The following is a 14,422-nucleotide window of genomic DNA, read 5'->3' as shown; positions in this document are numbered from 1 at the left end:
CGTCCACGGAGAAGCGAACAATACGGAATATTACGACGCGTCAAAGGCAGCGATGGTATAGCGCGCCCTCTGTCAGAAATGCGAAAAGAATGCAGTTATGTTCCCGCTCGATATAATGGGCGATAATGGACGATAATGTATGTAATAAATTATTGTAGACAGAACAAATGAAAAAGTAAAAAAAGATCATTTCTTTCCATGTGATAGATGTAAAAAATCAAAAGCATATATTTCGATAAGAGATGCACAGCAGATGCCGTGTGACGATAACTTAACCAGCATTGAATAAGCTTTCCGTCATTAGAACTATGTAATGCGAGAATTTTTTTATATGTATATTGCATTAATAATTTTTAAGAGTTTTTAAAATGTTTATATTCATTCTTGTCCGTTGCAGTATTATAAATCGTTTGTGCTTAAATATGTTCGAAAATTATCCGGAAGGTCGTTCCGAAGAATCAGCTGTTTGCTAGACGGATAGTTCACTCAACGGCGCCGCAACCGTTTTGTTTTTCGGCTGTAGTGAATGAAATATTGATGTAAATATTAACAATTAATTCAGCTTATTAGCATAACAAAGAAGGTGTATTATTCAATTGAAATCGATATACAAGTAGTGAAATTGTGTGAAATCGCGTGATAATTACGAGTCACGGTCTTACCGAATTGATCACACTCACTCAAATGAACAAAAATGAGTCGATGAACAGATATGGGCCTCTCGTCGGCGCGATTGACGAAGGCACGAGCAGCGCTAGATTCCTGGTATGAATTTTTTTTTAATAGTTTGTCAATAATTGCAATAATGCCACGTAAGAAATTGCAGTATCACTTGAAAATTTGAAAGTATTAGCTACAATGTATAATGCATACCATCTTATATTTAGATAAATCGATTTACAAGTTATTTTTATAATAACTTAAAAATAGATTGAACATTAATTTCTCAAAGTATGTATTGAAAATAGAGCACAACTGTCTTATCCAGTTTGTAATAATATAACTACATGAGGTTATAAGAAAAGGCTTATGCTTATTTTCATATTATTCTTTCAGTATTGATTGTAATGTGATGATTGCAAAATATAAATGTACATTTATATATGCATATTACATTTATATTATTTATGGGAATTTATTTATCTGTCAATTTTCAAACAATTATTTTGCTTGTCTTACTTAAAAGATAATACAATCAATCATATCTAACATACAATAATAATTGTCATGCACATTTTATTTAGTTTTATATTAATGACTTTTCTTCTGTTTCAATAATATAGGTTTTTGCAGCAAATACAGCAGAAGTCTTAACATACCATCAAGTTTCAATATCACAAACATGTCCAAAAGAGGGATGGGTTGAACAAGATGCTTTAGAAATATTAAGAGCAGTCAGAGAATGTCTTAAGCAGACTGTATTTAATTTAAGACAACTGACGATAGATCCAGCTGATATAGTTGCGATTGGTATAACAAATCAGAGAGAAACTACAGTTGTATGGGATTGTGTCACAGGAGAACCACTTTATAATGCCATAGGTAAAGCTGCATTATTATAAATATATAGACCCTGCTTGTCACAGTAATTATATTATTTATTAATTTCAACATGTTACAGTTTGGATGGATATGAGAACCACATCAATTGTGGATGACATATTGAAAGGTATACGCAATAAGAATAAGAATTACTTGAAGCCTCTTTGCGGTTTGCCAATTAGCCCATACTTTAGCGCATTAAAGTTAAAATGGTTATTAGAAAATGTACCTAAAGTTCAGGAAGCGTTGACTGCAAATCGTCTCATGTTTGGCACTATTGATTCCTGGCTAATTTGGGTTTGTTCATAAAGGAATTCACTGTACAAAAAGTTACCAATACTTGGATTCGAATAATGTATTGATTTTGTAATTAGAATCTGACTGGCGGTGCCAATGGTGGTGTTCATAGTACAGATGTTACAAACGCTTCGAGAACAATGTTAATGAATATTGTGACTTTGAAATGGGATCCTACTTTATTATCATTTTTCAATATACCTTCTAAAATTTTACCTCAGATACGAAGCTCTTCCGAGATTTATGGTTATATACAAGATGATCTGCTACAAGGAGTTCCTATATCAGGGGTATGTGATGTATATTTTATTTTAAAACTAATGCAAAGATTTTAAAGATAGATTTAATTATATAAAAATTGCTTGTTTTAGGTTTTAGGTGATCAGCAGTCAGCTTTAGTAGGTCAGATGTGTTTGCATCAAGGACAGGCAAAGAGTACTTATGGAACTGGTTGTTTTCTTCTTTATAACACTGGCACAGCTGTAAGATTTATTACTAGAACACTTTATAGAGCAAAGCAGGTTTAAGTTTAGATGAATACAGTTCTATTGATTCTTGCAGATTGTGGATTCATCTCATGGTTTATTAACGACCGTAGCTTATCAGTTGGGAGCAGATGCTTCTCCGGTGTACGCTCTTGAAGGATCTATAGCTATTGCGGGTGCCGTTGTACAGTGGTTGAAGGATAATCTTGGTATACTAAATGATTTGAAAGATTGTGAAGCTATTATCGAACAACTGCCCGCGGATAATCGCGTTATTTTTGTACCGGCGTTTGCTGGACTTTACGCTCCATATTGGAGAAAAGACGCTCGAAGGTTTGCTACTTTTGTGGATTACTACTGAAAACACTTACAATCACTTTGCAGCGATATCTAAACCTTTGCAAATTAATTGTTTCAGTGTCATTTGTGGCATTAGCGAAGATACTAATAGCGCACATATTGTCAAAGCAGCTTTGCAATCAGTATGTTTCCAAATAAGAGATATTTTAGAAGCTATGAAGGAAGATACTGGTTTGGTATTGTCAAAACTATTGGTTGATGGCGCGATGACTACCAATGGTTTGCTGATGCAAATGCAAGCTGACATCTGTGGAATTCCAGTGGGTAAGTAGAATATCAAATGATTTAGATATATCGGCGAGATAGAAGCTAATATAAGTGCACGCATCTTTATAAGAAAGTTAGACCACTGATGTGCGAAACTACTGCACTTGGAGTTGCGATTGCTGCGGGGAGCGCAGAAGGAATACGTAAATGGGGCGTGAAAAGTGATACTGCCGTTCCCAGCGATGTTTACTTGCCATCAATAACTGAGAATGGTGATTGTCATATTATTTGTCACAACTATTAAAATGTTAGCATTAAATGAAGATTAATTTTACATATTTGCTTTAGAACGTGATATTTTATACTCCCAATGGAAAATGGGTATTGACAGAAGCTTGGGTTGGGAGCCGCTTATAAAAACAACAGGTGACTATTTTATATCAGTGATGAAGTTTATTACAGAATAAGTTTTAATCGCAGATATTTTTATTATAGATGATACAAAAGATATACATAAAGCGACCGCGCCCGGTATATTTATAATTGGCACCATAATACTGCTTATGTTTGCTAAATACAGATCTACTTTGTCATAAAGTTTTACCACGTATCGCATTTAGGTAGCAAAGGTACCTGCTCATTATTAGTGTAATTAATAATAAGCATCACAAGTGGCATATTGCTTTGTCTTGATAACTATATTATTATTTATGAACAAAAAAAGAATCAAGAATGAAAAGTGCCATATTGTAAACTAGTTTAGCTTTTTCTATGTATTAGTAAAAATTATTTATGAATTTATTACACATGTATTTCATTTTTTTTTTTTGGTTTGTTTTAATAGTCTTGTTTTATTTTTAGTCTTTTTTTACAGTACTATATAGGCTTCGTATTTTAAGTTGATCTTATTGCGTTTTATTGGTCTTATCGATAGTGACAGCTCTAGATTTTTTATTTCTTGGAAAGATTGTGGAAGGAATTGTTACCATATCTTCATCAAACACTTTGGATTCCTTAGTTGCTGGCATTGCAAATATTCCCTATGAACATAGAAGATATGACCAAAGACAATTTGTGAGAGGATATATAATCTTATCTGTATCGATTAACTCTTACGACGAATCTGCCACTGATCGACGTTTGAGCGACGACTGATGTCTCGAGCCAGGTATCGTTTTTTATATTACTGATATGCAATCGCGCCGATTGCGGTACTAATATACGGGTGATAAGAGAGCGACACGACCGGGATACTCTGGGATGTTTATGGAATACCACCTTGTTTTGCACTTGCTGAGCAAGGAGGGAAAGGAATAGATTGTAAGGAGAGAAAGTATTGTGAAACAATGTGTGATTTAGAAGAAATATGTAAAATGGTAATTCTTTAGTTGATATTTTTGTATTGAGCAGATTTGTATTTTTATTTTATTTTCTAGTATTAAAATTCAATTTATAATTGAACTAAAAAAATTAATAAAAATTGTAAATGAAAGGAGGATATTGTACGAAAAATAATGATCGACTCGAGTATACGTTGGGTATACTGGTCTCGGCATATACCTGGGTACCTTTAGTAGTTGCACGTGATTTGTATCGTCAAACGGCAGCCGACCGTAAACCATAGCGTAGAGCACCACACCCATGGACCATACATCCGAGAGCTGCGGCTGATACGGGATGCCCCGCAGAATTTCGGGCGACGCGTAAGCGTAACTTCCGCAGTAGGTCGTACTGAGAGGCCACTCGCCGTTCTTCGGCTTCATTTGTCCCCGCGCGAACCCGAAGTCCGACAATTTGACATTGAAGTGATAATCCATGAGCAGATTCTCACACTTGATGTCCCTGCAAGAGAGTTTAGGATGAAAAAAATTATATAGCGGTGTACCAGGTGTTTCTGGCACTTAAATTCAAATAATCAAACTTGTGCGTGTAACTTTTCTGTGCACGCTTCAGAATCTTCTTTTCTAAATTTAAATTAATTTTATTAGTTTTTACCTATGCACTATACCATGATCGTGACAATAATCAATGGCTTCCAGAAGTTGCCGGAACCACTTGCGACTACGTTGCTCGTCGATGTAAGTGTCGTGGCGTATGACGTCGAGCAAACTACCGTTCTGCGCGTATTCCATAATAATGTACACTCTACGAAAAGCAGGTGATTTAAAGTTGACCAGAATTCAAGAGTTCTGTTCGCAATAAATTCCTATCAATATTGTTCTCAAATAGATTTATTCCCATGCGAATCATCCTGCAGATATCATCTGAAAATGAATCGACGTGGCTGGAGCCAACAAACTAACCGATGCGTGGTTTCTATGGCCTGCAGGAAGCGAATCAGATGTGGATGCTTTAATCCTTTGACCACTTCGATTTCACGAGGCAGGAATTTCGTGAGATACTCTCCAGGCGCTTGGAATTTCGAAACTATCTTCACCGCCACTTGGCACTCGTGGCGATCAGATTTCGCGATCTGAGCGACGAAGGATTAAAGAAAAATTAATTTAATTTTAAAAGAGAAACTGATGAAGTAAAGAAAAATTAATTTCTAAGGAGAACAGATAGAGTTGGATTTTACTTTAACTGTGGCATATGATCCAGCTCCTATAGTCTTCCCGAGAGCATAACCATGCGACTCCAGCACTGTCAATTTTTTTTCCGGTTTTTCATCTTCCTTTTCGTTCATCAATCTTGTGCCGGATAGTCGTTCGTTCGAGGTACACTTTATTATTGGAACTGTCGCCATTTCCGGCGCAGATTAGGCTTTCGGCTGCAAGAAAGACGTTTAAAATAGCTGTGAATAAAGAAAAATTGACAGAAATTTATTTCATGAGACTCAATATTTGTTTCCAATTTTATAAAAAATAATTAGTAAAAAATAATTAATTCAATGGAGTTCATCATGACTGATTTCTCTCTGTAGAATAATATTAATAATAACATGAGTAATCATATTTTTCTATGAGAAACGGTGAATAGATGAGGTCATTTTTATCTTACAAAGAACATTACCTTGTCAATTTCTTCATATTATTGCAAATAAATTTCTATACAATGAAGAATTCATTGTTAAATTGAGCACATATATTTTTTTATTTGTTGAACATGAAATTTCAATTTGACTGTGGCATTTGCAGACAGAAATTTTGATTTTTTTTATTGTGTTTCGAAAGGCGAAAGGCATGTGACAACTGAAGTATGAAAAGTATCGGAAATATAGAAATTGTGATAAAATCGATAATAAAGTCAAATTTGAAGTCGAGTCGAGTTTTACTGTAGTTTGAATAAAAGCAGAATATAAAAATAGATAAAAATTGGTGCGTATACGTATTTACAATATCTTAAGATGATTATGAATTGTAAAATTTAAAGAAAGTATAAATTGTATTTTTGCTATATAATTATTTATATAATCTAATATTTTAATAATTCATATAAATTTAAATTTATGTAATAATTAAAACTTTTTATTTATTATATAACAATATATTTTTCCTGCGTCTTTAAGGCGCATAAAATAATGAATTGAATAATATAGGACATGATTGGCCTTAATTAGTGAATTTTGCATATATTTTCAACATACGTAATAATATAAATTAAATTGAAGCTTTGCAGAGAGAGAGAGAGAGTGTCTTATGTCTTTCTTGGTAGCTGTTGTTACTTAAGTCGTCCTTGTTTACATCAAAATATCTTCCTTGAATGTCAAAGAAAGCAGTACCAATAGATGAATCGTACAGTGAAGTCGCATAAAGCGAAATTTTGGAAAAATCGCAGAGCACGCTATTGTCAGCGGTGAACGGTAACGAATTTTATTGCTTAAAAAAATAAAATGGATACGATGTTATCAGAAGATTTGCAGTCTGTAATGATACACTATCCAGTTCCTGATATGATACCAAGACATTTGGACAATTCTTTTCTTATCGATTATCCTGTATGTCGGCGTTGTAACTTAGGTATGCATTTTCTTTTTTGTAAGAACGTGTTGTGAAACTCTCTTTAAATGATGTATCTTATATTGTAAAATTTGCATATATAGAAAAATGATGCTTCAAAAGTAACATTTTTACATATTGAAACAATGGGAAACACTTGTAGAAATATTTGTAAGATATCAAAAAACTTTTCACAGCTGTTGTTTCTTAAAAGAGCCAAAATTTCTCAAATGTTGCGAATATAATTGCTATATGTAAATTATGAAATATTGCAAATTTATTTATAGGTGCGAATCACGGGGAACTTATTCGTCCATGTCGATGTATAGGTCCTATGGAATTTATACACATTCATTGTTTAGAGGCGATGGCAAATCTCAACAACATCTACTATTGTACATTATGTTATTATGCCTTCCCTATTGAACTAAGAAATAAACCGCTGATAGAGGTACTTTGTGAAATGCATGAAAGCCTTGATAATTAGAAAATAAGGAACGGAGAGAAAAGAATTAAGAACTTCCATTCTGGAATTAAGTATTATTTTGCAACTTAAAGGGTGTATAGTCACAGAAAAAATAGGCCGATATTATAAATTTAAAAAAAATAATTTTTGCTATTCAAAGCACACACATAAATATATGCTAATTTCAATAGCGCTTTAGAATTTAACTGCGCCGTTAATTGCAATAATTTGCTAAAAGAAATAGGCCTTAAAGGTTTTATCAATCGTTATGTACAATATTAATTTCTTTTTTTTTCCAGTGGCTCAGAAACACGGATGCGTTAGCAAACATGCTTCAAGGAGTCTTTAGTTCTGTTCTTAAAATGTTTGGTTTGATACTAATTGATTTGAGTCTGGCGACTTTTGCTGGTTACATAATCACGGAACTTGATATCGCAAAAATAGCAAAATTTATACCACTTCTTGTTCTCGTTGTTCTTGTTATGAGCGTACTTTTTCTTGGCATTCCTGAGTGGGTGCGTAAGATGATAAACTTTTATACAAGGTACGTTTAAATAATCGATCACGTAATTTACAGACGACTAAACTAAAGGCTGATTAAGATGTTCTGTTCTAATAATTATATTTTATCAAACAAGAAGCGCTTGTGAAAATGTTAAAATATATGAGTAAATGCCATAGTATTTTACAAGATAATAATTACAGATAATAATACAAAATTATCTATTTTATTTTCTGTCTATCTGCAGTTTTTGTGAATCTTGGCGCAAATTTCGAGAAAAGAATCAAGAACTAAAAGTCATAAAAGGATATTATTCCGTTCGTCGATTCGTATCATAAGTAAAATTTGGTCTTCCCATATATTATATGCTATGACGCAGTGGCTATACAAAGTTAAGATTAAATTTTTTTATATTTTATTTTGTTTTTTGTTACGACATATTATAACTATATATTTTTAAAGACATAACGGGATATTAACTGCTATTTACAACATTTCTCTTTATATATGAATATAAAGAGGCATTACATATTTTATGTAATGTGTTTTACAAATATGGAAGTTTTGTTATCAAATATATCCTAATATTGACATTAAATAACAGCGATAAAAACATTTTTTAGTTGGTAATATCAATGATGAACACGTTTATTACAATATTTTCGTATTTTCTACTCTTGATTAATTGAATAGTTTAATTTTATATTTTTAATACTTTTTTAAATTTTAAATACTTGTTTTTACATTTTCGTTACTATAGTTATTCAACGGCTAGTTAAAAATATATCTTTAAATTTAAATTATTTTTTTTTTTTGTACATTGCTTTTATGTAAAATAAAAGTATGCACTTCTTTTTCTACTATGTATGATTTATAAAATAAAATTAAGTACCGTCCATGTAAAAAATAAATAAATAAAATAAATTTTAATTTAATTCGTGTACCTACTCTGTGATAGCAAACTGTGATGGCTGCTTTCCTTTTAGTGACACAGTCAACACGAATGTCATTCTATCCTTCTTGCATTCAATGGAGTAACAGAAATGGAATGACACTTGTGTCTTGTGTCAGTTTCCATCACGTGATACGCGTTTTTAGTTCCCAACTCCTAACTTCAGATAGCGCAGAAAACAGTTTCCTTCAGGAGAGGTGAGGAGAGGGAAGTTTGCATCTTGCGTTTATGATATCGGTGCGGTAATAATATTGTAAAGGATTTACGTATTTATTACTTAGCAGTCACAACTCTAGCCATGGCGGATGTTTTGGACATTGATAACGCCGAGGAGTTCGAAGTCGATGATGAAGGAGATCGTGAGTTTCATTTCTTCACAATATTCTGCAAGCGTCTATTTCGATGTATAACCTCAATGTCTCATGTCAAGCTTCACTAATTTCTTATTACTATATATTTATGCATTTTTATGTCTTTTTTACAAATCTGTAGTAATTGAATAATATTGATAATGATAAAACATCACTTTCTTAAGCTAAAGCAATTAGACTAGAAACTTGTAGGAAGGGATTGTGTTCAGAACATTACGTTCAATTAATGTATTTGCAATTAGAATTTTATGTAATAAGTATGGATGATTTGAAAGGCTTCTCATGTACTTCCAGAGGGTATTGCTCGTCTCAAGGAAAAAGCAAAGAGAAGGAAAGGTAGAGGTCATGGTGCAGAATTAGTATCAACAAGAGATGATGTTGGTCATTATGAATCTATGAATATAGTTGAAGAAGATGATAATGAGCCTGGTCCTCAGAGATGTAAGCATATTTGGTTCATGTTAATTTTTCTATAGATTAATTAATTTTCTTTTTTGTTATTTTGTAGTTATAAGACTATTATTTTATATTCTTTCTGTTTTTAGCTGTGGAGGGCTGGATCTTATTCATAAATTCAGTGCATGAAGAAGCACAAGAGGACGATATTCAGGACAAATTTTCTGAATATGGACAAATTAAAAACTTGCATTTAAATTTGGACAGAAGGACTGGATTTTTGAAAGGCTACGCATTAGTTGAATACGAGACATTTAAAGAAGCACAGGCTGCGAAGGAAGCTCTAAATGGTACAGAGATCTTGGGTCAGGCCATTTCTGTTGACTGGTGTTTCGTGAAAGGACCAAAAAAGTAAGTACATTATATAGTTATTACATAGTAACATTTTTAAACCAATATTTTTAGATAATGCATATGTTGATACTTACATTTGATAATATCTATTTTTACAGAATCAGAAAGAGAAGTCACAGGAGGCGATGAGTGTCATAGCTATTAATGACTATGATTATTATCTATTACGTATAATCATTTTGAGTAATACAAAATATTTTGTATCTGATAAATGTTCTTAATTTCAACTCTGTAAATGCTGGAAATAACATAAAAATTACTCCTTTCAAAAATTAATTTTTATATATTATGCTTCTATTCATTAAAAATATTAAGAGTTTCACATAATTATTAATCAATGAATAAATGATTAGGTTTCAATCTATTCGAATATTGATATGCCCATTATACGTTAGCAAAGTTATGTCTTATCTGCAAATATATTCTTTCTGTATATTATATTTTGATAATAATTTCATTTAACTTCGTCCATTACTATATTGCATATAGAATAAATATACAACGGTATAAATCTAAGTATCAAAAAATTAATCATCAAAATCTTGTTATAGCTTTATTACAAAATTTAAATTTCTTGATTCATCGTGAAATAATATTTGAACAGTACTTGTATTTTGACAGGTACAAAAGACAAGACTTTTGTGGTATAATTTTTTTTAATTCCTCTTTATACATGTGGCTTTTTGAAAAATACTCATTCAGCTATATATATTATTATATATAAGTAACGTGAATCAGCATTTACCAAAAAATCTGAGGATAGATTTGCTTCTATATGTATAATACAAAAGTAACCTAATAAATAAATGATGTAACAGGGCATATTAAGCATAATAATTCAGATTTGCTTTCTTTTTCGCTTGGACTTCATTAATAGCTTCCATCAAGTCCTCGTGAGTAACTTCCGTTGCATTACGTCGCAATGCTATCATACCCTGTGAACACATATTAATGACATGAGCTGTATACATAGAAAAAGTTGATATAATAACGTAATTAAAAATTAATTAAATAGAATAAATAAATAACTGATTTTCTGATAACATACTTGACAACTATTAAAAGATCATTAAAAGTAAAAATAATTTTATCGTTGAGTAAAATTAATGTTATATTTGTAGATGTAAAAAGAAGAAAATTTTTAGCTGATGGTAATTAAAGCGATTTTGTTATTAGATTTGTTTAGTGTTCCAATTGCACTTAATTGGTTCTAAATTAAAATGTATATAATCTCACCGCTTCTACGCAAACAGCTTTGCACTGTGCTCCGTTAAAGTCGTCCGTGGATCTGGATAATTCCTCGAAATTCACATCGGCCGACATGTTCATTTTGCGCGAGTGAATTTGCATGATGCGCGCCCTGGCTTCTTCATTGGGATGTGGGAATTCGATCTTCCTGTCCAAGCGTCCGGATCTCAACAGAGCCGGATCCAAGATGTCCACTCTGTTCGTGGCGGCGATCACTTTGATATCGGCAGTCGAGCTAAAACCGTCCAATTGATTCAACAGCTCCAACATGGTGCGTTGTACTTCTCTGTCGCCCGCTTTCTCTGAATCGAAACGTTTCGTGCCAATAGCGTCCAGCTCGTCGATGAATATTATCGCTGGAGCCTTTTCCTTAGCTAGCGAGAACGCGTCTCTGACTAATTTTGCACCATCGCCAATAAACATTTGTACCAGTTGCGGACCGGCCAGTTTTAGGAAAGTGGATTTTGTTTGGGCAGCGCAGGCTCTGGCTAGCAGAGTCTTTCCAGTTCCAGGTGGTCCATAGAGTAAAACTCCCTTGGGAGGCTGAATACCTAGACTTTCAAACTTCTCCTTATGTGTCATGGGCAATACAACTGCCTCAATCAGCTCTTGAATTTGCTTGTCCAGCCCACCAATGTCAGAGTACTGCTCTGTGGGTCTCTCGTCTACTTCCATAGCCTTTACTCTGGCGTCGTATTCGGCCGGAAGAGTCTCTAACACAAGATAGCTGTCCTTGTTAACGCCCACCAGATCACCTGGCTTTAGCGACTCAGCATCAACTAAGCCAATTACAGGTAGAAAGTATGTCTGACGAGTTGATGTTTTTATAACGGCACACTTGCCCTTCCGCTGTGCATCTAAATCGACCACTGCTCCGTCTTCCTCTCCCATATCTTGCGGATCAACATCCAACAGCTCAATAACATTGGACACCAGGTATGGTAGGGTCTTGTTCACCTTGATCTTTTCTGTATTTTCCTTAATTTTGTCATTTTGTGCCTGGAGCTCATGCGAAATTCGCATTACCTCGCTCTTCATTATCTTGATTTCATTATCCAGAAGCCGTGTACGCGACACGATTTCATCCGTGGACATTCGCAGGACATCTTCTCCCAATGTCTCCTATAAAAGAAGTGATTTAAGCATCCTCTTTTTTACAAAACTCTTCTAAAAACTCAAGAATTATTCATATTGACATTTTTTCATATATTTAAATTATTTATATGCATTTGTTTTATTTAATCTTGTTCTCTATAGTTTAAGATTTCACAATAGAAAAAAAGCGAAACTATAAAAGATTTTAACCAATGTATTTCTTTTCATAGAGTAATATATAGGTACAAAATGAAAAATTAATTATTAATAGTTAATTATCAATAGATAAAGTAAATTTTTAAATTTAAATAATTTTTAAATAATTTAGATTACTTACTAGTTTTTAAGTAAAAAAAAAAAATAAAAAGGTCAGCTAGAAAAATGCTAATAAAGTAGAAAGAGTAAAAAGTAACTCTTTCATGTTTTAAAACAAAATTTGTGCTAATTAATTGCAAAACATAGTGTAGTATTATATGTATATGTCCTTAGATATGCTTGTCATTCAATGCCATAACCTACGAAACGCGAAATCACATACCTCTCCATCTTCCCAAATAGATTTATCTTCGAGTGTAGCCATTTAGAAACTTTGGAAGCCTTTCAGTTGTAAAATCTGACTTATCCCGTACTTTGCAAAAATTTTTAAGAAAGCAATTTTATGCTTCTAGAAAATTTGGGAAAATTTGCTGTCGCGGCAGCAATAGAAGTCCGTAACCTTGTCGTGATCGTACCAACTGATCACAACTGATCACAACTGATTGAAAATGGATAGAAAATACATTATAACTTCAGCAGATGGCAGCACGCGATACGTTTCGATTTAAATTCTAAAAATAGTTTGACAATTGAAGAGATAGTGCACACAAGATGTATAAAATTTTTAAGTTTTTATCTTCAGATTTAATATTTTTTATTTCCAAGCAAGTAAAGAAAGTTTAGTATTAATTGACAAAGCTATTTAACAAAATTAGAATCTTTAAAATATCAATCTCTGAAAAAAATCAGATATATTCTTTTTCTTGTATAAACTGATATACGTATATGTACAGATATATGCATATTAATGTTGACTAAAAATATACATAAATTTTATTTACATTTATTGTTGTAAGAATTTTTTATTTTTGCATATAAATTAAAAAATGCACAGCTGTATTTTTTAATTAATTACAGCAGATGTGTGCGTGTGTGTGTGTGTACGTAAATTTATATTATTATAAAAAATATCAGTAAAGAGATAACTTAACTTATAAATATGACAATAATTAATATAAACAAAATCTAAGCTCGTTTTTTAATTTTTGTGAGTGTGTATTTGTTTATAAAATAAAAATAAAAATAAAAAATAATTACAAAAATAAATGGAAAAGGAAATATAAAGGCAATTTACATGCATCTTAATTTAAATACTCATTGTTCTAAGCGAATTTTAAGCGAAGAAAAGCAGATATGTATCTGGCGTGATGTATTGCCAAATTTAGGAATAATAATTCGAGATAGACATAGTCATACAAAGATGCACCGTAAGTTTCATGAGTTCTGCATACAAGGGCCATTGCGTTCGTGCGCTGCAGCTTGCATCTCCGGAGGATGCATCTAGGTGTGTTCAGGCTAATCGAAAAGCAACGAGTTCATAACGGATAACTGCAGCTTTCATTAAACTCTATTAGCGCTAATTACAGAATAACTGAAGGCTAATTACAGAATAATTCCGGCACATAAATAAGCGCGTACACGAGCCTGTGGCGAGGACAGTTAATAAGTGAGTTAATTTACGCACCAATGTATTGTACCGTGCCCTGAACACCAAATTTTACTTAAAGGACAAACCACAACCTCGTCGTCGTCTAATAATTCTTGATTATGATTGAACTTTGTAGAATGTAAAACAGAGTCGAGTCGCTATATAAATAGAAACACGTGTGTGATATTTTGTAGAGTAGATTGTGCTATCGAGAAAACAATATTATCATTGAATTTCGTTTACGAATTGTGAGCTGTGACTATTTAAGATTATTTTAAAATAAATTTAAAATAAATGTGATTTGATTCTATGTGCTATCTAAAAATGCTCGCTACAATCATCGATAATCGTTCTCATCGTTTTCTGAATTAGACGCGCTGGTCCATAGCAATTGTTTTGCACTTT

At 32.6% G+C, this 14,422-nt stretch overlaps 5 protein-coding genes across 9 annotated transcripts; 3 read left to right on the top strand and 2 right to left on the bottom strand.

Annotated features, from left to right (window-relative positions):
- Positions 1-122: 122 nt before the first annotated feature.
- Positions 123-5,111, top strand: LOC105678943 (glycerol kinase-like). Of its 2 annotated transcripts, XM_012378673.2 has the most exons (11): positions 123-310; positions 398-765; positions 1,284-1,542; positions 1,622-1,839; positions 1,917-2,129; positions 2,211-2,321; positions 2,401-2,657; positions 2,743-2,948; positions 3,026-3,163; positions 3,240-3,317; positions 3,387-5,111. In XM_012378673.2, the coding sequence occupies exons 2-11, from the start codon at positions 685-687 to the stop codon at positions 3,485-3,487; spliced, it is 1,662 nt and encodes a 553-aa protein (XP_012234096.1). In that variant the 5' UTR covers positions 123-310; positions 398-684; the 3' UTR covers positions 3,488-5,111. The 2 variants fall into 2 exon arrangements, with proteins under 2 accessions (XP_012234096.1, XP_012234097.1); XM_012378674.2 differs by lacking the exons at positions 3,240-3,317; positions 3,387-5,111 and having other exon boundaries at positions 3,022-3,154.
- LOC105678947 (testis-specific serine/threonine-protein kinase 3-like) lies at positions 3,323-8,857 on the bottom strand. 4 transcript variants are annotated; one of them, XM_067350949.1, is made up of 6 exons: positions 5,904-6,175; positions 5,470-5,685; positions 5,195-5,364; positions 4,887-5,036; positions 4,460-4,733; positions 3,323-4,184 (listed from the first exon to the last, which is right to left on the bottom strand). In XM_067350949.1, exons 2-6 carry the CDS (start codon positions 5,635-5,637, stop codon positions 3,984-3,986), a joined length of 963 nt encoding a protein of 320 aa, XP_067207050.1. In that variant the 5' UTR covers positions 5,638-5,685; positions 5,904-6,175; the 3' UTR covers positions 3,323-3,983. The 4 variants fall into 4 exon arrangements, with proteins under 4 accessions (XP_067207050.1, XP_012234102.2, XP_012234101.2 ...); XM_012378679.2 differs by lacking the exons at positions 3,323-4,184; positions 5,904-6,175 and adding an exon at positions 8,746-8,857 and having other exon boundaries at positions 4,272-4,733; positions 5,470-5,661; XM_012378678.2 differs by lacking the exons at positions 3,323-4,184; positions 5,904-6,175 and adding an exon at positions 8,746-8,763 and having other exon boundaries at positions 4,272-4,733.
- LOC105678948 (E3 ubiquitin-protein ligase MARCHF3-like) lies at positions 6,566-8,732 on the top strand. Its single transcript, XM_012378680.2, has 4 exons — positions 6,566-6,850; positions 7,117-7,280; positions 7,595-7,839; positions 8,045-8,732. Exons 1-4 carry the CDS (start codon positions 6,724-6,726, stop codon positions 8,133-8,135), a joined length of 627 nt encoding a protein of 208 aa, XP_012234103.1. The 5' UTR covers positions 6,566-6,723; the 3' UTR covers positions 8,136-8,732.
- Positions 8,858-8,919: 62 nt separating the features above from the next.
- tsu (40S ribosomal protein S12 homolog tsunagi) lies at positions 8,920-10,206 on the top strand. Its single transcript, XM_012378682.2, has 4 exons — positions 8,920-9,108; positions 9,415-9,561; positions 9,666-9,927; positions 10,029-10,206. The coding sequence occupies exons 1-4, from the start codon at positions 9,048-9,050 to the stop codon at positions 10,057-10,059; spliced, it is 501 nt and encodes a 166-aa protein (XP_012234105.1). The 5' UTR covers positions 8,920-9,047; the 3' UTR covers positions 10,060-10,206.
- A 361-nt stretch (positions 10,207-10,567) lies between these two features.
- Positions 10,568-13,027, bottom strand: Rpt5 (26S proteasome regulatory subunit Rpt5). The gene is made up of 3 exons (XM_012378677.2): positions 12,812-13,027; positions 11,167-12,300; positions 10,568-10,865 (listed from the first exon to the last, which is right to left on the bottom strand). The coding sequence occupies exons 1-3, from the start codon at positions 12,851-12,853 to the stop codon at positions 10,755-10,757; spliced, it is 1,287 nt and encodes a 428-aa protein (XP_012234100.1). The 5' UTR covers positions 12,854-13,027; the 3' UTR covers positions 10,568-10,754.
- Between the last annotated feature and the right edge of the window lie 1,395 nt (positions 13,028-14,422).

This window comes from Linepithema humile, chromosome 3 (genome assembly GCF_040581485.1).
Source record: "Linepithema humile isolate Giens D197 chromosome 3, Lhum_UNIL_v1.0, whole genome shotgun sequence".
Lineage (NCBI taxonomy): Eukaryota > Metazoa > Arthropoda > Insecta > Hymenoptera > Formicidae > Linepithema > Linepithema humile.
Note: the sequence above shows the minus strand (reverse complement) of the source record. Positions and strands in the feature narration are given on the sequence as shown.